This window comes from Castor canadensis, chromosome 11, assembly GCF_047511655.1.
Source record: "Castor canadensis chromosome 11, mCasCan1.hap1v2, whole genome shotgun sequence".
Taxonomy (NCBI): domain Eukaryota; kingdom Metazoa; phylum Chordata; class Mammalia; order Rodentia; family Castoridae; genus Castor; species Castor canadensis.
Genome location: NC_133396.1, coordinates 104606755 through 104631305, shown reverse-complemented (window position 1 = coordinate 104631305; position 24551 = coordinate 104606755). Strand labels below are relative to the sequence as shown.

Sequence of the window (24551 nt, the reverse complement as noted above, 5' to 3'; positions counted from 1 at the left end):
GCTCCGTCATCATCATCGTCATTTCCTCTGTTGTCCTAGGCACTTGGTAAACACAAAGTGGTGCTTGTTGAACAAAAGGATGAATGAGGATCTTGGGCTCCATTCTACTTTCCTGGAGGGCCTCAGAGGACTGCCATCCTTCTAGCTACAGGGCCAGGCCCAGGAGGCAGGGCTGGAGTTCAGGGAGCTGGGAGAGTACTTCAAGGGTGGCCCCCATTCACGTTAACATTTACTGAGCCCTTAAATTGTGTTAGACCCTGGGAGCGCAAAGGTGATCTCCACCAGGTCCCGGTCCTTGAAGACCGTGAGTGGTGGTGACGGTGGTGGGGGGTCGGGAAGGGAGAGGACAAATGTTAAACTTTCATAAGCAGGAGTGGGGTGTGGGCAGTAGGGCCTGGAGAGACTCCCAGAAAAAGGGCAGTTGAACTAAATGTGGAAGGAAATAAGTGAGCCAAGTGAAGAAAGAGAAGAGCTTAAGTTCCTCTTCCTCTCTGGCCTCATTCTTCCCATTTGCCCCTTGAAGGTACTGGATCAAATGATTTCAGAGCCCTGCTGGCTTTGGACATGCTGCATCACTATGGTCTTTGAGCCTTTGTCCTTGAGCTGTACTCTGGTTTCTGCTGCCCCCTGCGGGAGACTCTTGGTGGTAACAAACCAACCTTGCACCTTTTTTTTTTTTTTTTTTGTGGTACTGGGGTTTGAACTCAGGGCCTCATGCTTGCAGGTGCTCTACCACTTGAATCATGCTCCTAGATCTTTTATTCATTTTTTGTTAGCTTATTTTTATTGTACTGGAGATAAACTGTAACATTTATAAAAGATCTTACAATATATCATAGTTGAATTCACCCCTCCGTCATTCTCCTTTATCCTCCCTCCCCCATTCTTAGAATAGTTTTAGCAGGTGTCATTTTTCCATTTTCATACATGAGTACATAATATTTCTACCATATTCACCCTCATATCCCTTTCCTTATATCTTCCCCCCTCCCACTGGTGCCAACCCCCAGACAAGACCTGTTTTACCTTCCTGTTCTCTGGTTTTGTTTATTTAAGATAACTATACAGGGAGTTCCACTGTGACATTTCCATGTATATATGTATTATAACCTGGATTGGTTCATCCCTTCTACCTTAGTCCCCTTCTTACGGTGATTTCAACAGGCATAAAAATTCTATATTCATTCTTATATAGAAAGTACCTTCTTAACTTCCTTCTTTTATCCTCCCTCTCCTGATAGGGACTCTCCTTAGCATGAGCTGTTTTTCATGATATTGCTTGTATTTGTATTAGGCCTTTTTCCACTTGTGAGAGAAAACACTCAGCCTTTGGCTTTTAGAACATGGGTAACTTCACTTAAGATGATGTTCTCCAGTTCCATCCATTTACCTGCAAATGACAAAATTTCATTTTTCTTCATGGATGAATAAAATTCCATTGTGTATAAATGTCACATTTTCTTAATCCCTTCATCAGTAGTGGGCATCTTGGCTGTTTCCATAGCTTGGCTATTGTGAATAATGTCCCAGCTCTTTTTTTGCTTTAATTATTTTTCAGACAGGGTCTTGCTTTTTGCCCAGACCAGCCTCAGATTGCGATCCTCTTATCTAAGGCCTCTTGCTTAACTGGAATCATAGGCTCAGGCCACCATGCCCTGCTTATTGACTGAGATGAGGCCTCACTTTTTGCCCGGGAAGCCCTTGAACTGCAATCCTCCAAACCTCCTCTTCCCAAGTGGCTGCGATTACAGGTGTAAGCCACCACTCCTGACCAGAATCTTGCCCTCTTCTCTTTCTTCCCCAAAGTTATCAGTGCTGTCCAGTCCACCTGTCCACACTATTTCTCACCCCTCAAAGCAACAACTAAACAACATTGCTTGTCTCTCAGATGGCCACTGAAATACTGTATATTTTCAGTATACATTATAGACAAAACTAAAATGTGTAAAGAACTCATAAGTGTTAGGAGCCAGATTCCTATTCCTAAGTAGCTACCAACATCGACGCAAGTCCACACAAAACTTGCACACAACTGTTCACAGTAGCTTAACTCATAGCAGTCCTAGACTGGAGAAGACCCAGGGCCATCAACTGCTATAAAGACAAGATACATTCACACATTGGAATACTGCCCATGATAAAGAGCAATGAGCTTTGGAAAGCTTTATAGTATGGGAAAGAAGGCAGACATAAAGGAGCATATATTGTATGATCTCATTTATATGGGAATTCACGAACAAATAAACCCAGCAACATAAAGCAGATCAGAGATTACTGGGGACTTGAGTTGGGTGTGAGAATAGAATTTGGGGCATTACCTGCAAAGTGGAACAAGTGCACTTTGGGGGAGATGGACATTTTAAAAATGCTTCTCAGAGTCAGGTGCTGGTGGCTCACCTGTAATCCTAGCTACTTGGGAGGCTGAGATTGGGAGGATTGTGGTTCAGCCCAGGCAAATAGTTTGAGAGAGCCCATCTCTAAAACACCAGAGTAAAATGGACTAGAAGTGTGGCTCAAGTGTTAGAGTATCTTTTTTGCAAGGGTGAAGCCCTGAGTTCAAACCCCAGTCCCACCAAAAAAAAAAAAAAAAAGCATCTATTGGGATGGGGGTAAGCACATTTGTCAAAACTCATGGAACACATACTAAGTGAAATGAGCCAGATACAAAAGGACACACACCACACAAATCCACTTATTGAGGCACCCAGAGCAGTCATTCACAGAGGCAGAAAGTAGAGCAATGATTATTAGGGGAAGGGGGAGGGGACAATTGTGAGAGATTGTTTAATGGGTACAGAGTTTCTCTTTGGAATTATGAAAATTTTCTCCCAATGGATAATGCTGGTGGTTGCACATGGTGTGATACGTTTAACACCACTTAACTATATATTTAAAATGCTTAAAATGATACTTTGCTATGCATATTTTACTACAATAAAAATCTAAAAATGATTCCTCAAACTGTACACTTTAAGTGGGTGCATTTTACTGTATGTCAATTATATCTAAATAAAGTTTTTGGGGTTTTTTGGGGGGTGGTGGTATTGGGTTATAAATTCAGGGCCTTGCACTTTCTAGGCAGGCACTCCATCACTTGAGCCAACCCTCAGCTTTTTTTGCTTTGGTTATTTGAGATAGAGTTTGGCTTTACGCTCCGGCTGGCCTTGACCAGTGCTCCTCCTATTTACACTTCCCAGGTCGCTGGGATGACAGGTGTGTACCGACATGCCCAGCCCAGCTTTTAAAAAAAATTGTTGAGATGGGGTTTCTCAAACCAACCCCCCTCTCCACCCCGCCGATGGCAAAACGATCCTCCTGTCACATCTGTTTTAAAGTTGATATTTTTGTTGTTTTTATTATTTTTTGGTTTTTTTCGAGTTGGTTCTGGGAATTACACCCAGAACTAGTCAAGCAAGTCACCATGGAGCCAACCTCCTCACCAGTCCCCAAGTTGACAAAGTCTCTCAGTAGGGATGTTCCTGTTTTGCTCTTTGAACTAGGGTAGGTTTTTCTGTGGCAGACTGTGATGCGGTGGTTTAGAGCAAGAGACCTGTAATCAGACACAGACCTAGGTTCAAATCTTTCTTCGGCTGCTTAGTTGTGGACACCAGTAAGCTGCACGAGAAGCCCGATTCATCCTGTGTAAAGGTACATAACGATCTCGAGTTAAGGGTTCGATGAGGGTTAATGATGACGGAAGGAAATACTAGCTGTTACCAGACATACAGAAAGGGTGTGCGGGAGCCTTGTGCAGGATGTGGGAGACGAACTTGGCTTCTGGCCGCTAGGTGGCGCCCGTCGGGCTTGGTCAGCCCAGATGTGGGCGGTGCGGCGGTGGACAGAAACGCCAGGGAGGGGGGAGAGAGGGGGCGGGCAGAGGTGGATACTGCTTCCCAAGCTCACACCCAGTGCCAAGAGATTTGGGGCGGCCGGAGGAGAGGAGGGGCCTCTCCTGGACTGGATGCCACGGGGGTTGGGTCTTTAGTGAGAATAGGGTCGGGCAGCACTGGAAGGTGCTGGACACCGACGATGTCACTGATGCCCTCCACAACCCTACTTTGCAGATCAGAAAGCTGAGGCACAAGAAGTTAAGCAACCCAGAGGCTGGGCAGCCTCTGTGATCCCACCCCCAGAAGTTTTCCCTCCCGGGCGCACTGGACTCCCCTCCCCCGGCTCCCAATTTCCTTGTCAAAACTTCCTGCCTTGGCAAGGGCCCGAGTCCCCACCCCCTTCCTGCCCCGCACCCCCACCCCTCCGCGCCCCTCCCCGCCCTGAGATCCACGGTCGGTCTCCGTCCGCTCCCGAAGTCGTCTGGGACTGCGGGGCCGTACCCTAACCAGTCCCCTGCCGTCAGTCCTACCCCCTGTCCACCCGAGGTCCCCATCAGGCCGGCGGAGACATTGGGTCCCCTGAGGCAGGTGAGTGACCCGGCCTGGGAGGCCTGGAGCTGGGGCCTGGCGACCAGACCACCCTGCTTGGGGTAAAGGGCGTGCTGACAGAAGGCCCTCTCTATGACTGGAGTCCCAGACTCCTGGGAGGACAGTGGTGAAAAGAAGGGACAGAGGCAGAGAGATGTGGAGGAGGCAGGAGGCAGGAGGCTGGAGAGAGGGGCCAAAGGGGCTTGACTGGGAGTTTCCACCCCAATGCTCACAGTAAAAGTCAGAATTCAGTGAGCAGTGTTCAGAGCCCAGGGGTGGCCTCTTTCAGGCAGGCGGGACAAGGGGGCCACCGGGTCCTCTCCTTTGCTCAAGCAAAGTGCAGCTTTGAGAGCATTGGATTCCAGTCCAGCCTTGATCTAGAGATTCAACCTCCATGCCTCAGTTTCTCCTTTCCAAAAGGAGACAATAAACTGTAGTGCCTTCCTTATAGGGTTGTTGTGAGGCGTCTAGGAGCAAAAACATGTCTGCCCTGCTCAGTATTGCTCTTCTCCCTACCAGGGAGAATTTGGGGGCGGGGTGGTAAAGGGAAAGGAAGAGACTAGGTTTTCAGGTCCTTTGCCACTTTTGAGGACTAGGTTATGTCTCAGGTATCTGCAGCCTCAGAAAGCTACTTGTGAGGATGAGGTGGGGCAGTGCCAGCAGCCAAGCAGGTGTGTATTGAAGGTGAGCAGGTGGTGTGGGTCCCAGGAGCCTAGGCCCCAGCCAGACCATCCCTCAACTCCTGTCCTCATTTCCAGCCTCCAGTTATGAACCCGTGACTCCCCTGTTCTGGCCTTTTAGGAATGGCCTCTCCCTGGCTGGGCTGTGACCTCAGTCCCGGGAGGACAAGAACAGCTTGTGCTGGCCTGAGGTTCCCAGGCTAAGTCAGGCCTCAGCAGCAACAGGATTGGACAAAGGGGTCAATTCTCAACCTTGGCTTAAGCTGGACCTGCTGGGGGGTGGCTGGGAACTGTTCTCTGAACCTCACCACACTCCACTGTGAGCTATTGTACCTGTGTATATGTGTGTGTGTGTGTGTGTGTGTGTGTGTGTGTGTGAGAGAGAGAGAGAGAGAGAGAGAGAGAGAGAGGCAGAGAGAGAGAGCTTGGCCACAGTGGCCCTCCTGAGTCTCTCCCCACTGCTCCTCTCCAACTTCTGAGGCCTCCCAAAGCTTGCCGTCATATTTCCCACAATTGGAGCTGCCATACCTACTTCTAGGAATTGGCCAGGCTGGTCTCCCTCCCCTCTTTCTCTCCACTGGGAGGTGTAGAAGGAGGGTTGGCATCTGCTTCTCCACCCCAACATTCCCTATCAGACTTTCCCAGCAGAGGAAACTCCCTCTCCAGGCAGCCCCATCCACCAGCGGGAAACCTGGAGAGAGATAGAAGTCACTGGTCACAGTCAGCTTGCCCCCAGGACACCCTGCTAGGCCTCCATGGCCTCTCAGCCTCTTCTCCTGAGATCAAGGTCTCCTCCACTCATCTGAGCTCCAGGCAGGGTGGTGGTGGCTGGCACCTGTGGGGAAGAAGCCAGCAAGAAGAAGAGAAGGCAGGGAAGGAAAGAGAGAAGACCAAGACAGACATAATAAGCCGAAATGGACCTACAGATGCTGACACTGACAGAGCATAGACTCAATAAAACAAGGCTTAGGGGGAGAAAAGTAGATTTAGAAAGCCAGAGTAGAGACCTAAGATAGAACAGAAAGGTCAGAAAGGCCAAAAAGAAGCCACAGGGGTAGAAAGACAATGGCAGCACAGGCTGTGGAGTGAGATAGACCCAATACCTGATCAGTACAAATGCCTTTCTGGGGCATTTGTCTATAAAACAGGAAGCATCATAGTACCTACTTTCTAGGATTGCTGAGAGAACGCAAGAAAGCATCTAGCCCGCATTGCACATTTAACAAGGTAACTTGTTAAATAACACCCACACATGGTCTGAGATGCAGCTGTGGCTGGCCCTGGTTGTGGCCTACCCATAGGCACACTTGCCCTCCTGCTTCTGCCCTCCTTCACCCACACAGAGTTGCATCTGGGGCCCAATCCCTCTATTTGGAAGGGTGAATGGACAGTGAGGGGGCGCTGTCCCTTGGCCCAGAGTCACAGGAAGAAGGTTTAGTCCTTTGCCACACCCCCTACCCTCCAGGTGACTCAGTGCCTTGCACGACCATACACTCATCCCATAGAAACTGGTTGACCAGCCCAGGTCAGGAGGGCAGATGTGAAGCTGCCTTTTGCTTTGTGTGACTTTGGGAATTCTTTCTGAATGCCACTTTACATCTTCTCACTGGTGACACATAGCATTGTCTTGAGGGCCTTGGGAGAAGGACCCTGTTCTGCTGTCTGGTGAGCTGAGGGAGAGCCACAGCCTCTTCCCCATTCCCTGAAAAATAAGATCCAGGTCCAGTAAGGTCACTGGACTTAGTTGAGGATGTGTCTGTTCATTCCATCCACACAAAGGCGTAGTTACTGCCTGGCCTTCTGCAGGTCCCCTGCTGTGAGTACTGGGTTGGGGGGAGTGGACACACGGAGGTGAGGAAGGCTACCCTGGCACAGGGCCACACAGACCTCAATAAGCATTATAGTTGGGCTGGGGTGCAGCTCAGTGGCAGAGAACTTGCCTGGCATACATGAGGTCCTGGGTTCAAACGCTAGTACCACAAAGCAAACACAAAAACACCCATCATGGCTCATAGAATGGGAATTGGGAGGAAACATTAGCTCGTGAATAGAGCAGTGGGAGGAGTGAGATTTGAGGTGCTTCAGCTTGTGGTGTACCACTGTGAACCTGGATAGCTCTGGGTTAGTTCTATTTGCCCGTAGAAGAGGGACAGGGGTGCCCAGACTGGCTGGGTTTGGGGAAGTGTCAGGCCTCTGGAGACTGCTCCATATCCTGTTTGGAGCCAGCCGCAGGGCAGAGGTAGGGGAGAACACCCAGGTGTCCTTTGGCTGTGGGGTCCATGGTAACTGCTGAACCTGCAGGGTGAGGCTTGTGCACTGGGAGGCTTCCTGGAAGAGGTTGACCTTGTAGGCTGGGGAGGACCTGGGCATTTGGAGGGGGTAGGCTGGGCAGAGGTGGCTGTGTGGTGAGAGGCGCGTGGGGCAGTAGGCTGCCCTTTGCGATGGGAGTGTGGGTATGGGCCATGAGGCTGAGTACCTGGTGGAGCTGACCCCTGGATGCCCTTTCTTGTGGTAGGGAGCCATAGAAGGTGGTAGAGGGGGCACAGTGGCCAGACAAGAACTGCACTTTTTGAAAGTAATCTAGGGGCGGTAAGGAATAGGGCAGGGCTACTCCCCCGCCTGGGCAGCCCTGTCCACTGCTTTGTCCTTTGGCACAGATTCTAGTCATTTAACCAAGATCCTCCTCCACTGCTTCACCTGCAAAATGGGATGTGACAAGGGCTGGGACCAGCGCTGGCGCCAACCTCTAGTGGCCATGAAGTAGCCGCTTGGTGAGTCAGAGTCCCTGCAGTGTCCCTATTTCCTGATGAGTAAACAGGGCTGACTGTAGACCCTCTCACTTCTGTTTCCTGAGCCACACAGCATATGAGGCCAGTCCCTCACCCCTGCCCCTTCCCTCCCAGCTTCTGGCGCACATGCAGGCTTCCTGTCCCTCCATCCGGCAGACAGGCCTGGCGTGCCGAGGGCCTAGCTTGGCTGGATATAGGAGGGACTCTGTGCTTGCATGTGCAAGATGTACACGTGTGAACTTGTGTGGCAGGTGGAGCTCACCGTATGGGGAGGGAAGGGAAGGGTCTTTGGACTGCAGTCTCATTGCTGAGTGGAGACGACTAAGTGCTCCTGTCTTCATGGCACAGATAGGTTAGGAAAATACACAGGGAAATAGACAGACAGGGAGAGACAAAGAAAACAAGAGTGAGATGGGGCCAGATAACCTTAGCACAGAGCTAAGATGCACAGCTTGGTGAGTGGTTCATGGCTAGAGTTCAGTTTCCACTCCCCTTTGGAAGGTGAATGACCTTGTGCAGTTAACATACTTCACAACTGTATGTGGCAACCTTAATATATATAAAATGAAGGAGAGAGACAGAAAGAGCTCAAGAAACTGATGAAGGATGGGGAAAAAGGCAGCTAGCAGAGAATTTCGGATAAAGAACAAGAAAAAGTTAAAAAGAAAATGCCAGCCACAGGAGGAATGGCTCAAGTGGTAGAGTGCCTACCATGTGTGAGGCCCTGAGTTCAAGCCCCAGTACTGACAAAAAAAAAAAAAAAAAAAAAAAAGCCAGGTGGTGTGTTCCTGAGACCAGAGTCTTAGCTGAAGTGGGAATACCTTTTGTTTGAGGCCAACCTGGGCAACTTAGCAGAAGAGAGAGAAACAGAGAAAGAGAGAGAGAGAGAGAGAGAGAGAGAGAGAGGGAATGAAGGAGAGAGAAAGATGAGAAAGAGAGGGAGGGAAGGAAGGAGGGAGGGAGGGAGGGAGAGAGAGAGAAGCGAAGGGAAGAGGAGGGGAGGGGAGAGGAGAGGAGAGAGGAAGATGAGGAAGAGAAAGAAAGAAAGAAAAGTCAAAAAGAAAGAGGCAGAGAGCAGGCTCTAGTTGGGGGCTCTGTTCCAGAGTGCTTACTGGAACCAGCTGTTCCAACTCTCACTAAATCCTGAGAGATCTGAGGGGTCTCTCATTTACAGATGTGGAGATGGAGGCTCGGAGGGCTCAAAAGAGGTAACGGAGGTCAGACAGATTTAAAGTGACAGAGCTAGGACTAGAACCTTGGACTATAAGATTACAAGATGGGGAGGAGGGGAGGGGAGAGGAGAGGGGAGGATCCAGGATCTGGAGTTGGTGCTCCTCTGAGTGCTGGGGGAGCAGAGTCCAGGCATTGTGCCTTGTCAACTGCCTACAGCTTGAAGATGTACCTGGCTGGCGGCCCATCATTCTGGGGGATCAGGTTCTCAGAGGAGCCTTGTCCCCTCCCATCCCCACTTCCTTTCTCTCTGTCAGCATTTTCAGCCTCATTCCCATTCCCGGATCATCCAGGGGGTTCTTCAGAAAAAAACACAAAACAGTTTTTCCTGGAATTAATACCCAGAAGGCATGACGGCACCCAGGGGATGGGAAAGGGCCCCTGGCCCATGGGGCACTGAGTAGGAGGGGACTGAGGATGTTGTCCTGGGGACAACTAACCTTAATGGAGCTTGAAGCGCATTGTTTACGTTACCTCATTTCATTTGCACAACATCACTTCAGAGGATTACTGCTATCATTTCCATTCCATAGAGCTGGGATTCATAGCCAGCTTGGAACTGGAATGGGATGGGTTATCTGAGAAGTCCCTCCTGCTGTCTCACTTCTATCAGCCCTACGTGCTGCTGCTTTCTGTAGAAATAGTCCCTCTCTCATCCACCAAAACCTCTACCAGAGGCCCCAGACTCATTTCCTCTTCCCAGGGGCTGGGCCGTGTGAGGGTAGAGGGGCTCCCCACCAAGGGAACCAGGCTGGACTTGAGGGAGAGCTGGGCTGGATTGGACCCTGTGTGGTCTGGGAGGCTGAGAGGCAGGAATGCTGGGCCCATGCAGACAGAAAGGGAGCTCTGAGGCTGGCCAGGCGCCTGGCCGATTTGCATGTGGAGGTGGAGGAGAGAGAAGTCACAGCTCTGTCTTGACCTTGCACGAATTACAGTTCCCACGCCTCTGCCTCTGATCATGGCAGCCTCACCCCCACCCCTTCTCCTGTTCAGCCCCTGCCAGCTCCTCACTCCCATAACTGAGGCTATTAAAAAGGAGATACAAAGTCCCTGGACTTCCCTTCTGGGCTCAAGAAAGACTAGAATCATTGAGAGGCCTCTGGCAGCAGTCTGGGTTTGGACCCTATGCTGATACTACTGGCTGTGTGGCCTTGGGCAGGTTTCTTACTCACGCTGTGACCGTTTCCTCATCTGTAAAGGGGACAGTGGTGCCTATTGCAAGGGGCTGATGAGAACTTTAAAGTACATGACACATGCAAACTGCTCAGCACACTGCTGTTTCAATATGGTGAACGTTGGATATGGGGGCGGAGGGTAGGGCACGTTTTTATTCTTGTTGTGAGAGAAGGCATTTGGGCCCCCCAAACCAGAGGCTTAGTGGAAGATGGGTGTTGAACAGGAGGAGAGTGGGGTTGTATGAGGAGAAGTGGACCACAGTGGGGAGGTCAGGGGGGCCCTGGGCGAGTGCGAGTGCATTGTGGGCTCCAGGGCAAGGCAGGGCAGCTGTTGACTAACTAAACCCTGTGGAGGGGGGGCGGTGACCACATGGACCCAATGCTGCTGGGACTGGAAGGGGATAGAGGCACATGGAACAGGGCCTCAAGTGCCCTTGCTCCCCAGGGACAAAGACTCAGATTTTGACACAAGTCTGGGAAGCCAGGCTAGAGCTCTGGGCTCCTGGTCTAGCCTGTGTTCCTCCTCAGGGGCTGGGAATGATCAGGCCAAACCCTTCCTCTCCCATCCCATCTCCCCTCCCTGTCCATCCCCTGGTCTCTCCTGACTCCACTTTGGATTCCAGCCCTGAACTCGCAACTGATGTCTCCACACTGCAGCTCTACTCTGAGGACCCTTGGAAAGTCAGAACCCAGTCTCGCCCAGCCCTTGCTGGCTAACCAGTCTCAGAATTAGAATCATCCCTTCCCCATGCTGCTGCGTCCTCCATCCTCTTCAGGTCCATCCCAGAGCCCACAGGTGAACCATTTCCTCTACAACTGATTGGGAGGAGGTGACAGAGACAGTGGCCATTACTCAGGGTCTGGGGACTGGCACAGATGTAAGCCCAGAAGGACTTTCTCTGAGCCTCTGCAGCTGACCCTATCTGTACCTTAACTCAACTATAGGCTTTGTCCACCCCATAATGGCCATGGCTTTGAGGACAGATCCAGAGTAGGGGGAAGCCTGAGGAGCCCCTGTGTGGCTTAGGGGTGCCTAACACAGGGACAGGGCTGATGGTCTTGGCTCCAGACAGACTGAGCTCCCAATCTGGGCACAGGGACCTCATGCCAGGGGCAAAGGAGGAGAGCAGAGGTAGAGATCTCTGGGTGCAAGGCTCTGGCTGCTGAACACACCAAGGGTGAAGAGGAGTGGGAAAGGTCACTGGGACACCATAAGGGGCATCTGAAAGGGATCCTTAACTATGACCTGGCTCCCTGGGCAAAGGGCTGAGTCCCTAACCCCCAGTGTGGGCTATAGTATAGCCCAAGAAAGCCTTTGGCCCTGGTCTTTCCCTTCCCTGAATCCCACTCACTGCTTAGGGTCATGGGGGAGGGTGGAGCTACCCACCCCCTGCTCCCCCGCACTTCATCATGCTCTGCACCCTCATCCCAGTCAGGCTCCGTATTCTGAGTGCTGGGATCCCCCAGGACACTCTCTGTCCCCACAGGTTCCTGCCAGTCCCCTGGCTCACAAGAGTTTTCCAGGCCCTACCTGGTGAGTTACTTGGAGACCGAAGGAGGATGAGAGAGAAGACTAGAGGTGGGCATGGGCCCTAGGGGAGGTGTGTTGAATCCAGTGGCCCTTCATGACTGGAGGGGGCGAAGAGAAGTTCGCTATTCCCCTCCCCCCAAGATAAGGATGAGATTTGATTGATGGAGGATTGGGGGGGTGCAGCAGGGAGCCCATCTTTGACTGAGACCTGGAGAGGCTGCCAGACTACAGCGGAAAGCAGGACAGAATGTGTGGGTGGGGGGGCGTGGGGTGGGGCCGGCAGCAAGCATTCCAGAGATACTCAGGGGGGTAAAGGGCCAGCAACCGTGACCTTTCTCTCTTCTCAGAAAAATTACAAGCAGATGTGGATGCCTTGAGGCATAGAGCAACGAGCCTGGGTAAATTTTAGGAACACCAAGTGCAGAATTGGAAAGCCAGGGTTGTGGGGGAGGGCCTCCAACACCCAGCTTCTCCTGAGCTCAGGAAGACTCATCCGGAGTCCTGACCCTCTTCCCACCCGCTGGGTGAGGCCAGGGGTGCTGAGATGGAGAAGAGCCTGTTTCAGATGGCTGCTGTGCTGTGGTTGGAAGGTGGGGCCCTTCCATACACCCAGGCCAGAATGGGGGCTTCCATGAGTGATAGCACCTGAAGCTTGCGACTGGCAAATGTTTCACAACTGGCTCTGGTGGGCAGTTTGGCCTTGATGTGATGTGTGGTGATTTCTATGGAATAAATTACCCCCCGCCTATTTCCCATTTAAAGATACTAATGGGACATCCCAGATCATGAAGTTGGGAAGAGGTGTCCATAATTGCCTTTTCTAGCCCATATGAGCTGGCTATGAGGTCACCTGGACCCAGTCCCACTCCCACCCCATATAGCAGGAACTCTTGGACAGCACCTCATCAGAGTGATTTTGGCTGGTGGGAAGTAGCCTGTTCCCTTACTGAACCACCCTGTTGGAAAGTTCTGAGCCCAGGTGGCTTCCCTCAGAACTTCCTTCAGTGATACAAATATCACAGTGTCCTGGGTGTGCACTAGGTTAGGGGCTGGAGATACAGAGGTTAAAGTCCCTGGGTTCTTGATTTTGGAGATCATGGTCAGGGGTATGTGGGTAAATGGTGCTGGGGAGGGGGGGGGCGGGTGCTCCAGAAGTGATGGAAGGGCAGTTGGGGTCAGGGATCATAGCAGAGAAACAAGCATGGCACTTGAGCCAGGCTTTGAGAGAGGGGTACTCCGGGAAGAACCAGGGCTGGGGTGTCCAAGTCAATTATGAGCTGAGTCCCTGAGGCATAGACTCCTATCCAGGAGTCAGATCTCGGGAAGCTGGATTCTGGAAGCATGGGGTCAGAGGACCTGATGAGGCAGCAGGCTGAGCTGTTGTGCATGCCTGCACACTGTCCTCAGGTTGCTGGCTATAGTGCTGCTCACCTGCTTTCTATCTGACTCTGTTGCAGGCCTCTGTAATGTTGCCACCTCTGTGTCCACTCCTTATCCTGGCCCTAAGCCTGAGGCTGGTCAGAACACTCAACTCCAATGATCCCAACACCTGCACCTTCTGGGAAAGGTGAGAGGGGGCCCTGCCGCCAGGGCATCAAGCCCAAGCTCCAGCTTGTCTCTGAGGGGCTGCTCCTGGGTCCTTCCCCTGCCGGCTGCCCTCCTATCACTCTGTGTCTGCTCCCTCTACTCCCTCTGCATGGGCTGCCTCTGATGCCTTCCCCATCTCTGCTCTTATCTCAGTCTTTGTCCTTCTCTGGCTCTGTCCTTTCACCATCTCTGTCCCTGAATCCTTGTGGGAAACTGGCTGCTGGATAGAGCACAGGGTAGGAACCATTCATTGTAGAGCAGGTAAGCAGAGGGACTGGTCCAGGGGGATGAAGGGAGACAGGACTGGGAAATAGGACCCAGAGCAGAATTTAGCCAGAAATGCTTCAACCCCTTACCATCATCTGAGACCAGAAGTCAGTCCTAGCTTAGCACAATTTTCTCACATAGGGAGGGTGAGGAGAGAAAATGGAAGGCTCTGGTCCACAGGGTGAGAGGGAGCTCTGATGGGAGATGTCCTGAGAACATGCTAATTCTGGGAGGATCTTCTAGATTTGAGAGGTGGGACCGGATAAGGACCTTATCCTAGGCTTAGAGGAGCAAGCCCAAATGTTGGGGTGGCCAAACCTTTGCCTTTACCTCCTGACTCACTCTGTGCCAGCTCAGGCCTCACCTTGCCCTCTGCCCTGACCTTGCTCTCCATCTTGCAGCTTCACCACCACCACTAAGGAGTCCCACTCCCGCCCCTTCAGCCTGCTCCCCACAGAGCCCTGTGACAGGCCCTGGGAGGGCCCCCACACCTGTCCCCAGCCCACGTGAGTGCCCAATTCCTCTATGGGCAGATGGGTTGCCTACCCTGATCCCCACCTCCTCCCCTGCCCCACACCCTCCTTCTCTTCTCAGAACCTTTGTTGTTCAGAGAAAAGCTTTGGCCTAAAGCATGTGTCCGGGATGTGTGTGTTATGTATCTGGTGGTGTGCGTGTGTGCTGTATTGCATACTTGTATGTGGCTGGTGGAGGCAAGGAGGAAATAACTCTTTCTAGGCTCCCCCAGCCCAGAGTGTTGGGCAGCCCCTTCCCCAACCTTCCCCATTGAGACTTCAGCTAAGAGCACTGAGGGCTACTTCCTGGGGTTCTCCAGGGTTGTCTACCGGACTGTGTACCGCCAGGTGGTGAAGACAGACTACCGCCCACGCCTTCAGTGCTGTCAGGGCTTCTACGACAGCAGTGGGACCTGTGTCCGTGAGTCCTGTGTTGGTCAGGGCAGGTGTGGAATGGGAAGCGGCTTAGCTCACCTTGCTGATCCTTCCCTGTCCCTGCAGGTTGGGGCCACTCCTCTGCCCCTTCAGGTGTGCCCTCTTGGCCACCAGATGGGCCAGAAATGGAAGCTGGGCTTGCCTTGGTCTGGATACCACTCATCTAGCTACTCTGATGAGATACAGAGCTGGTGTCCAGGTCTTGACACAGCCAAGAAGCTGGGGTCCCCAAGGCCTGACCAACATGCCACTTCACACTCCTCCATCTGACCTGTCCCATCTCTCCATGTCTCTGAGCAACCTCTGTCTCTGGTATCTATGTCTGTCCCAGAGTTCTCATCCTGTCTGGATTGTCTCTGTGTCTTTGTCCCTGCATCCCTGTTACTGTGTATCTTGGGGTTTGGTGTCTGGGTCCCTTTCTATCCCTGTCTCTCTGTTGCTGTCTAGCTCTGACTTGTTACTATTCAGTTTCTCCTGCTCCCCAAGCACTCTGTGCCCCACGGCCTGAAACTGTCCTCCTCTCTCCCCTTCCTTCAGCCTAGCCCATCACCAGCCCCTGCAGATGCTCCTCCCAGGCTGGCCCAACACTCACTTTACTCCCCATCCTCTCCCTGACAACACCTGTGTCCAGCACCACCTGACAGGTCCCCTATCCCCATTTTCTCAACAAGCTGCTTAGAAAATTTCTCAAAAAGGGGCTGGGGAGCCTGGAATTCTGGGGTCCTGTCAAGTTTTGATGCTATGTTGCTGCCCCTCAGTCTTTTGTCACCTCAGGACAGAACTAGTACTTAGAGAACTGCAGGCTCTGAGTGTAGGAGGAAAATGGCTGAGGCTTCCGAGAGAAAAGGTGGGAGGGGCAGGGCTGGGGACACCGTCTCATGCGCCCTGTTTCTACCCCAGCGCTCTGTGCCCGGGAGTGTGTCCATGGCCGCTGCGTGGCGCCCAATCAATGCCAGTGTGTGCCAGGCTGGCGGGGTGATGATTGCTCCAGTGGTGAGTGACTGATGACTCAGGTGCCTCCCTCCCAGGGCACAGGTGCTCAGGACCCCAAGCCAATTACCCAGAACCCATTGTAACTGGCTGCCTTCTCCAGAGATATAGCAGAGGAGGTGTGCGTGTGTTGGGGGGCGGGCAGGAGACAGACAGGGCCTAACTGGGGGCGGGGAGGGACTAGGTCCCTGGTGACCACTTTCTTCTTCCTTATTCCAGAGTGTGCTCCAGGAGTATGGGGGCTACAATGTGACAAGCCCTGCCGCTGTGGCAACAACAGCTCCTGTGATCCTAAGAGTGGGGAGTGTTCTTGCCCCTCTGGCCTGCAGCCCCCAAACTGCCTTCAGGCCTGCCCCCCTGGCCACTATGGACCTGCCTGCCAGTTCAGCTGCCAGTGCCATGGGGCACCCTGTGATCCCCAGACTGGAGCCTGCATCTGTCCCCCAGAAAGAACAGGTCCCAGGTGTGTAATAGGGAGAACAATATACTGGTGAGGTCACAGACACAGGGCCACCGAGACATATGTGGGAAGATGAGGGGACTCAGCATCCCAAATGTAGGGATGGAGTTAAGAGACTAAGATCTTAGTCCCAGCTCTGCCACATACTATCCAAGTGACCTTGAGTAACTCTTCATGAGCTTGTCCTGTTTGTGCCATGGAGCAGTTCTGTCTCCCCAGAAGGGAGATGGTAATATGTGAATACATGTGTGTGAAAGCAGGTTTTAAAGTGAGGCTGGGCCGGTGGCTCACACCTGTAATCCTATAGCTACTCAGGAGGCAGAGAGCAGGAGATCACTGTTTGAGGCCAGCCTGGACAAATAGTTTGCAAGACCGTATCTCGAAAAAACCCAACACAAAAAGGGCTGGTGGAATGGCTCAAGGTGTAGGCCCTGAATTCAAACCCCAGTACTGCAAAAAAAAAAAAACCAACATACTCAACCCAAAAAAAGGCTGACGGAGTGGCTCAAGTAACGGAGTACCTGCTTAGCAAGCACGGGGCCTAAATTAAAAGAAAATATAATATATAAAGTGAGGCTGGGACAAGGACCTAGGGCTCTGTTCCAAGGCAGGGTTGGAGCTGGAGAGTCACAAGAGGGAGAAGGCACTCCTAGCAAAGACCAAAGATCAAGCTTCTTGGAGGAGCTCTGGAGTTAAGCCCTTCTGAGTCCCCCCAGAGGGGCACATCCTGGACAAAGGAGAGGAGAGGGAGAATATAAGCATGGTCAGTGGGAATCAGACATGTTCCCCTCAGCTCTTGCTGGTGCAGGGGTGACCTTTGCTTTCTGACTCCTGCAGTCCTACTAGGTAGGGAGGAGCAGGTGTGAATTAGTCCCAGGTCAGATGAATTTCCTTCTAGGGGCTGGCCTCTGTGCAGAAGGTATTGCTTGTTTACACCCTGATCTCATTTCCCTGTCCCGCAGCTGTGATGTGTCCTGTCCACAGGGCACTGCTGGCTTCTTCTGCCCCAGCACCTATCCTTGCCAAAACGGGGGTATCTTCCAGGCCTCCCAAGGCTCCTGCAGCTGCCCACCCGGCTGGATGGTATGAAGGATGGGACCTGTGGGTATGGGGTGGGAGTTTGGGGAGAATTCTGAGGGTGGCTCTAAACAGGGCTCAGGAGAGGATATTATAACTGGGGGGACTCTGGGGACTCTGGAGAAGCTTGAGTGGGTGTCCTGTGGCCTTGGGGAAGAGGTTAGGTGCCTGGGGTTCTGTTGACTTCTCATCCTCCACAGGGCGCCATCTGTTCTCTGCCCTGCCAAGAAGGCTTCCATGGACCCAACTGCTCCCAAGAATGTCACTGCCACAATGGTGGCCTCTGCGACAGATTCACTGGGCAGTGCCACTGCGCTCCGGGCTACACGGGTAATCGGTGAGTAGTGGAGGCGGAGGGGGTGGGAGTCCAAACAGGAGGAGGTGGAGTGGGGCGCAGCGAGATTTACTCAACGTGGCGCCCAGGTGCCGTGAGGAGTGTCCGGTGGGCCGCTTTGGGCAAGACTGTGCGCAGAAGTGCGACTGCGTCCCTGGCGCCCGCTGCTTCCCGGCCAACGGCGCGTGCCTGTGCGAACACGGCTTCACCGGGGACCGCTGCTCGGAGCGCCTCTGCCCGGAGGGCCTCTATGGCTTTACCTGCCAGATGTCCTGCACCTGCGACCCGGAACACAGTCTCAGGTGGGGCGCGGGACACGTGGTCAGAGGTCCAGGAAATCAGAGGAAGTGGTCCTCGGGCTGACCCCGAAAACCATCGGGGTTATATCTAAGGGCGGCACAGATGTCACAGAAGGGGTTGGGGAGAGGCCTGGGTACCCCTCCTTGCTCCATCTCCGCTCTTAGGGTGGCCCCTTTACTCCAGTGCTCGGCTCTCACCACACGGAGAGGTAGAGGAGCCTGCCGGCCCCGGCTCAGCCCGCCCCGTGCCCCCGTCTCTGCCCACAGCTGCCACCCGATGAACGGTGAGTGCTCGTGCCGACCGGGCTGGGCTGGCCTCCACTGCAACGAGAGTTGCCCACAGGACACGCACGGGCCCGGCTGCCAGGAGCACTGTCTCTGCCTCCACGGCGGCGTCTGCCTGGCCGACAGCGGCCTCTGCCGGTGCGCGCCCGGCTACACGGTGAGCCGCGCCCTGCTCTGAGGACGTAGGGGGCGAGGCCGGCGAGCCGGACCGCCCCTCTCACCGGTCTGCCCACCCTCTTTCAGGGACCCCACTGCGCTAGCCTTTGTCCCCCAAACACCTATGGGGTCAACTGCTCCTACAACTGCGCATGCGAAAATGCCATTGCCTGCTCCCCCATCGACGGCACGTGTGTCTGCAAGGAAGGTAACGTGTGTCTGAGGGGCGACTTGGAGGCCCAGCCACGGGAAAACGGGCGGATCAGAGGGCAGGCACAGCCCAAGCGCAGGGAAAAGGCTTCAGGCTAGGGGCGGAGCGTACTAGGCATCAGCTAGACTGTGGGAAAGTATCCAGGCTATTTCCTTCCTGGAATATCCACTTTGCCTTTCTTCAAGCACAAAAAGTATACTTGTTCTTAAAGGCACAGGCCAGAATGTGCCTCACTGGTGACAAGTCCTCATCCTCAGTCCTACAGAAACAAAATGACAGTGCCACAAGGGCCTCTTAGGTCTATCAGGTGGCATGTTGGCAATCTTTAGGCTGAATTCTGATACAGATGTGTTTTGTTTGGCTAGCTCTCTATTGAATTTAACAAACATAAGTCTCCATTCACCACAACTCCTATTGTTTTACATATGACCTGAATAACCCAGTTACCTGATGGGGCATTTGGGCTTGCTGCCAACTTCCTTCATTTTGCAGAAGAAACAACTAGAAACCTCTCAGTCTGCAGTTCAACATCTAATAGTTGATATGCTTGTCTCTTATATGGTGCCATGAGCACCACACTCCTACCCCCAGCTCATAGCACACAGCCTGGCACAGCCAGCACCTAGTGTGTGCTTGCTCAGGGTGGAGCTGGGTCCCCATGCCCACCTATGAGCCTCCTCCTTCCAGGTTGGCAGCGTGGTAACTGCTCTGTGCCCTGTCTACCTGGAACCTGGGGCTTCGGTTGCAATGCCAGCTGCCAGTGTGCCCACAATGGAGTCTGTAGTCCCCAAACTGGAGCCTGTACCTGCACCCCTGGGTGGCAGGGGGCCTACTGCCAGCTGCCCTGCCCAGTAAGTGCTCACAGTCTGCCTGCCTGGGGGGAGGAAGAGGCTACCCCTTGTTAACTGGCCTAATCTATTCTCCACTCCCTCTCCAAGAAGGGGCAGTTTGGCAAAGGTTGTATGAGTCGCTGTGACTGTGACCACTCTGATGGCTGCGACCCTGTTCATGGACACTGCCAATGCCAGGCTGGGTGGATGGGTGAGCATCCTAGGTGTCCTAGGCTTACTGTGGAGGTGGGAGATTCATCCCATGGGAGATGAGCCCAGAAAAGCCCCCATGGAACACAGGGGCCCAGGCCAGGCTTACTTTTCTGCTCTCTCCCAAAGGCACCCGCTGCCACCTGCCCTGTCCTGAGGGCTTCTGGGGAGCCAACTGCACCAACACCTGCACCTGTAAGAATGGGGGCACCTGCATCCCCGAGAATGGCAACTGTGTGTGTGCACCTGGGTTCCGAGGCCCCTCCTGCCAGAGGCGTGAGGCTCCCTAACCCCACACCCCCTCCCACCAGGAGCAGTGTTCAGTGCAGTATCCAATGCCAGAAGCCCCCACCGTACTTCTCTTGGTCTTTTTCTCTGATTCCCATCTTCAGGAAAGTTAGTACAGTGGGAAAGAGGGAGGGAGACAGTGGGTCAAGGACTGATTGGAGCCCTTGCCCCCAGTCACCATGCACCCGCTTCCTTAGCTTGCCAGGCTGGCCGCTATGGCAAACGCTGTATGCCCTGCAAGTGCAACAACTACTCCTCCTGCCACCCATCAAATGGGACCTGCTACTGTTTGGCCGGCTGGACAGGCCCTGACTGCTCCCAGTGTGAGTGGTGGCTGTGTGTGCTGAGAGGGTGGGCTGGGCATGGGAGTCTTTGTTTCCTTGCTTCTAGGCATAAAGGCTATGAACTCACCTTGATTCAGTTTTTTACATGGGCAATCTAAACAAGTATTTGTTGGGTGTCACTTACCCACTGTGTGCTGACTCAGGGGCTGAGGATGCAGCATTGAACCAGCCAGGGGGAAAAATTCCCTGCTCTTTGACATTGGAAATCTGGGAAAAGCAGTATTTTCATGGAAACAATAGAAATCTTAAGCTCCATTTTGGATATATTATTTTTTTTCTTTTACATTTTTCAGTTTATCTTTATTAATTTATATGTGGTCTCTTTCCCACATAAATGCATGAAGAAATCATGAAGAAGACTGGTTCAGAGATCTGGGTGGGGTAGTGAACGCCTGTAATCTCAGAGGCTGAGGCAGGAGGATTGAGGGTTCAAGGCCAGCCTGGGCTACACAGTGAGACCCTGTCTCAAAATCAAAATAAAACAACAAAAGCTAGCCCAGAGCTAAGCAGTTCAGGGTAGTTTGGAAACCTTTTGGTTGTCTGGTACTGGGCAGGTTATTTTGACATGCCTCGTAGAGAGCCAAGTGCGAATAGGCACATGGGTCTGGGGTTAAGTGTTTGAAGGGACAGAGACAAGCATTTGTGAATCATTGGTGTGTAGATAGCATTCAAAGCCTTAGTGTTCCCCTGGAGACAAGGCTGGCTAAAGACTTCAGTGATGCTGGTGGCTGAGAGTTCATCCAGGAGGGGATGGCCCTGCCCTGCCCGACAGGCTCCTTGTCCCCTGTAGCATGCCCCCCAGGCCACTGGGGAGCCAACTGTGCCCAGCCCTGCCTGTGTCACCATGGTGGGACCTGCTACCCTCAGGATGGAAACTGTATCTGCACTCCAGGCTGGACTGGACCCCACTGCTTGGAAGGTACTAACAAAAGGGGAACTCCATCCTTGTGCCCTCAACCAAACTATGTCCTGACTAAGGAGGAGACTGTAGCTTCCTGGCCCCTGTGATTCCTGCTTGCCCCTTGGCTCTCTTCTTAGGCTGCCCACCAGAGATGTTTGGTGCCAACTGTTCTCAAGCATGCCAGTGCGGTCCAGGAGAGAGGTGCCACCCAGAGACAGGGGTCTGTGTGTGTCCCCTGGGACAGAGTGGTACAGTCTGCAGGACTGGTGAGTTCTTGGACCCCTCTATCCCCATTGTCCCCAGGGAGCTAGGACCTAAGTCCCTCTTGCCATTCCTACCTCCCGACTGGATGCCTCTCCCTCGTACACACCCAAGCTCACCAACAGAGCCCAGATGCTATCCTGTGTGCCCATCATGTCTCACACAGGAAGCCAGGAGCCCTTCACCATGATGCCTACCCCTCCTGTGGCCTATAATTCACTGGGTGCAGTGATTGGCATTGCAGTTCTGGGGTCTCTTGTGGTGGCCCTGGTAGCACTATTCATTGGTTACCGCCATTGGCAAAAGGGCAAGGAGCACCAACATTTGGCGGTGGCCTACAGCACTGGGAGGCTGGATGGTTCTGAGTATGTCATGCCAGGTGAGCCGGCATGGGGACATCAGGCACAGACAAATGGTGGACAGTGGGGTGCTGGGCATGATCCCATGGACAGATGGGAGGGAGGGAGGTCAGGGAGTTCAAATTACTGATCCCCTGTGACAGAACAACTCTTTAGGGGCCCTAGGTTGTCTCTGAGCTATCCTTTGCCTGTGTCTGTCCTGCAGATGTCCCTCCAAGCTATAGTCACTACTACTCCAACCCCAGTTACCACACCTTGTCTCAGTGCTCTCCTAATCCTCCACCCCCCAACAAGGTCAGTGCCGGGGGAGGGGATATGCTGCAGAGGGATGGGCACAGACCTGGTTCTCTGCAAAGCCCTATCCTTGTGTGTGTTCTTCTTATGGCACCGTCCCCCTCAGGTTCCAGGAAGTCAGCTTTTTGCCAGTCTCCAGGTGCCTGATCGGCCAGGTGGAGCCCATGGGCATGATAACCATGCCACCCTGCCTGCTGACTGGAAGCACCGCCGGGAGCCCCCTCCTGGGCCTCTGGACAGGGGTAGGTGCCTGAAGACCAAGGCCCCAGGAGACAGTGGGTGTGTGCAGCCCAGCCTGCTACTCCATCTCAGAGTGTGTGTGGAGAAAGAGACTCAGGTCCAGTTCTAGAAGGGGCTAGAGCCTGAGGAGGAGACCAGGGATCTGACTGTGACTTGCCTCCCCCTCTTCAGGTGGCAGCCGCCTGGACCGAAGCTACAGCTATAACTACAGCCACACTAATGGCCCAGGCCCATTCTATAATAAAGGTATGGGAAGAGGAGCAATGAGGGAGGTGTTGAGCTGGTTACAGAAGCCAGTGCCGCTGGGTGTCATGGCACACGCTTGTAATCCCAGCACTTGGGAGACTGAGGAAAGAGGATCTCAAGTTTGAAGCCAGCCTGGACTATATAGTGAGACCTTGTCTCAAACCAAACCAAGCCAAAACGAAATGAACAAGTACCTCCATCAAGCCTGACTTCTTTCCTCCTTTCTTAGGACCTGTCTCTGAAGAGGGACTGGGGGCCAGCATGGCTTCCCTGAGCAGTGAGAACCCCTATGCCACCATCCGGGACCTGCCCAGCCTGCCAGGTGGCCTCCGGGAGAGCAGCTATGTGGAGATGAAAGGCCCTCCCTCAGGATCTCCCCCGAGACAGCCTCTACAGCTTCGGGTTGGCTTAAGACAGCAGCACCGCCAGTCACAGAGAGACAGTGGCACCTATGAGCAGCCTAATCCTCTGACCCATGGTGAGCTCTCCCTCTCCCCAGAGAGAACTGGGAGGGAGGTGAGAAGGGACAGAGAGAGAGAACAGGTGGTGGCAGCAAGAGCAAGACTTTGGAGTGAGACTTGGTATGATGTTGGGGAAGTCAAATCGCCCCATAGAGCCTGTTTCCTTGTCTGCAGTATGGTATGCCTACCTCTGCTGAGTCGGATGGGCAGGCTGAGGTGGCCTCCCTATTTAGCAGCTGAGGAGCTGAAGGCTTCTGCTCAGAGCCTCACAGCCAAGCAGTGGGAACCAGCCATTTCCTGGCACCATCCACTTTTCTTCAGGGAGAAGAGGCTGGAGGGAGAGGTTAGCCATGGAAGGCCAAGTAGCTAGCTCCCTCTTATCCTGTCCCTTTTATCTGCAGATCGAGACTCTGTGGGCTCTCAGCCCTCTTTTTCTCCAGGCCTGCCCCCTGGCCACTACGACTCACCAAAGAACAGCCACATCCCTGGACACTATGACCTGCCTCCAGTACGGCATCCGCCATCACCCCCACTTTGGCGCCAGGACCGTTGAGGAGCCAGGATAGTATGCCAGCATACCTGGCCTTTGCTGCCTGAGGCTGCAGACAGAGCCTTGTGTCTCCAGCCAGGAGCAGGGAGTGGATTGGCAGGCCATGAATTCGAAAATATCAATGAAGGAAGTGAATGAAGAGAGGGGAGCCTTGCTCCCAGGTTCCATTAGGGGAGGTGCTGTAATTGGATCTCTTTTCACAACCCATTGCTCCCCAAGGCCCCCAGGGCCCCATGTGCATAAGCTGGTATTTTGAATGTTGCTGGATAACTGATTTCAGATTGATTTTTAAAATGTGTATTGGGTACCTTTTCTGTGCATGCCCAGGCCCTGTGTGCCTGCGTGCATGCATGCATGCGTGTGTGTGTGTGTGTGTGTGTGTGTGTGTGTGTGTGTGTAATGTGTCTGTCTGTCTGGTTTCAGAGGGGGTACCAGGCACAGGTCCTGCCCTCAGGCACTTACCATGTAGCCAGGAAGCAGCCCACTTATCTCTAATGGTAGCCCCCTCACTGGCCTCCTGACATTTACTTGGTAACTTCTGATCCTGCTACTCAAAATACAGGTGGGCAGGTGGGCTTGGCTGCTCCCTGCCCACAAGTCTTCAGTGCTTTCTGGGTGCTCCTTTGATCTGGGGCCAGTCAAAACTTTCAAAGACTTCAAAAGCCCTGTTGTTTGGTTCACTGTCTCTCTAACCTCACCTTAGGTGTGGGACACCTGTCACTACACTTGTCACTCTGGCCTCTAGGTGCTGTCGTCTGCCACTCTTCTTCCACATCTACAGTGTGTGTTCTTCTCCAGTCACCTGCTGACTCCTGCTTGTCCTTCACTCCTTTCCTCAGGGAAGCACCGTGCTCTGTGTCCCTCTCCATAGCACAGATGGCAGCTGTGTTCGTTCTCCAGGAACCTGCAGAAGGCCTGCTGGTTGCCAGGCACTGCACTTACTTGTTGTTAGGTTAATCTCTGCCTCCCCACTAGACTGTAAGTTCCCTGAAGGCGGGACTCATGTTTATGCTATTGGTTCCCTTGGCACATGGTAGGCACTCAATAAATATTCCCCAAAAGACTGAGTGACTGAGTGAATTAAAGTACCAGTGACAAGACACATGGGCCAATTGTGTGCTCTCCAAGTGA

The 24551-nt window shown here is 53.2% G+C and overlaps 1 protein-coding gene across 20 annotated transcripts; it reads left to right on the top strand.

Moving 5' to 3' along the window:
* Positions 1-4260: 4260 nt before the first annotated feature.
* Pear1 (platelet endothelial aggregation receptor 1) lies at positions 4261-24484 on the top strand. 20 transcript variants are annotated; one of them, XM_074047792.1, is made up of 27 exons: positions 4261-4418; positions 7756-7869; positions 10950-11088; positions 11780-11826; positions 12171-12221; positions 13281-13390; positions 14079-14183; positions 14510-14610; positions 15525-15617; positions 15834-16077; positions 17037-17157; positions 17352-17488; positions 17575-17787; positions 18052-18226; positions 18313-18433; positions 19124-19287; positions 19375-19477; positions 19606-19752; positions 19962-20087; positions 20899-21027; positions 21147-21275; positions 21437-21649; positions 21835-21923; positions 22030-22165; positions 22335-22409; positions 22639-22887; positions 23272-24484. In XM_074047792.1, the coding sequence occupies exons 6-27, from the start codon at positions 13290-13292 to the stop codon at positions 23421-23423; spliced, it is 3123 nt and encodes a 1040-aa protein (XP_073903893.1). In that variant the 5' UTR covers positions 4261-4418; positions 7756-7869; positions 10950-11088; positions 11780-11826; positions 12171-12221; positions 13281-13289; the 3' UTR covers positions 23424-24484. The 20 variants fall into 20 exon arrangements, with proteins under 20 accessions (XP_073903893.1, XP_073903892.1, XP_073903896.1 ...); XM_074047791.1 differs by having other exon boundaries at positions 11780-11871; XM_074047795.1 differs by lacking the exon at positions 10950-11088.
* The last annotated feature ends 67 nt before the right edge of the window (positions 24485-24551 follow it).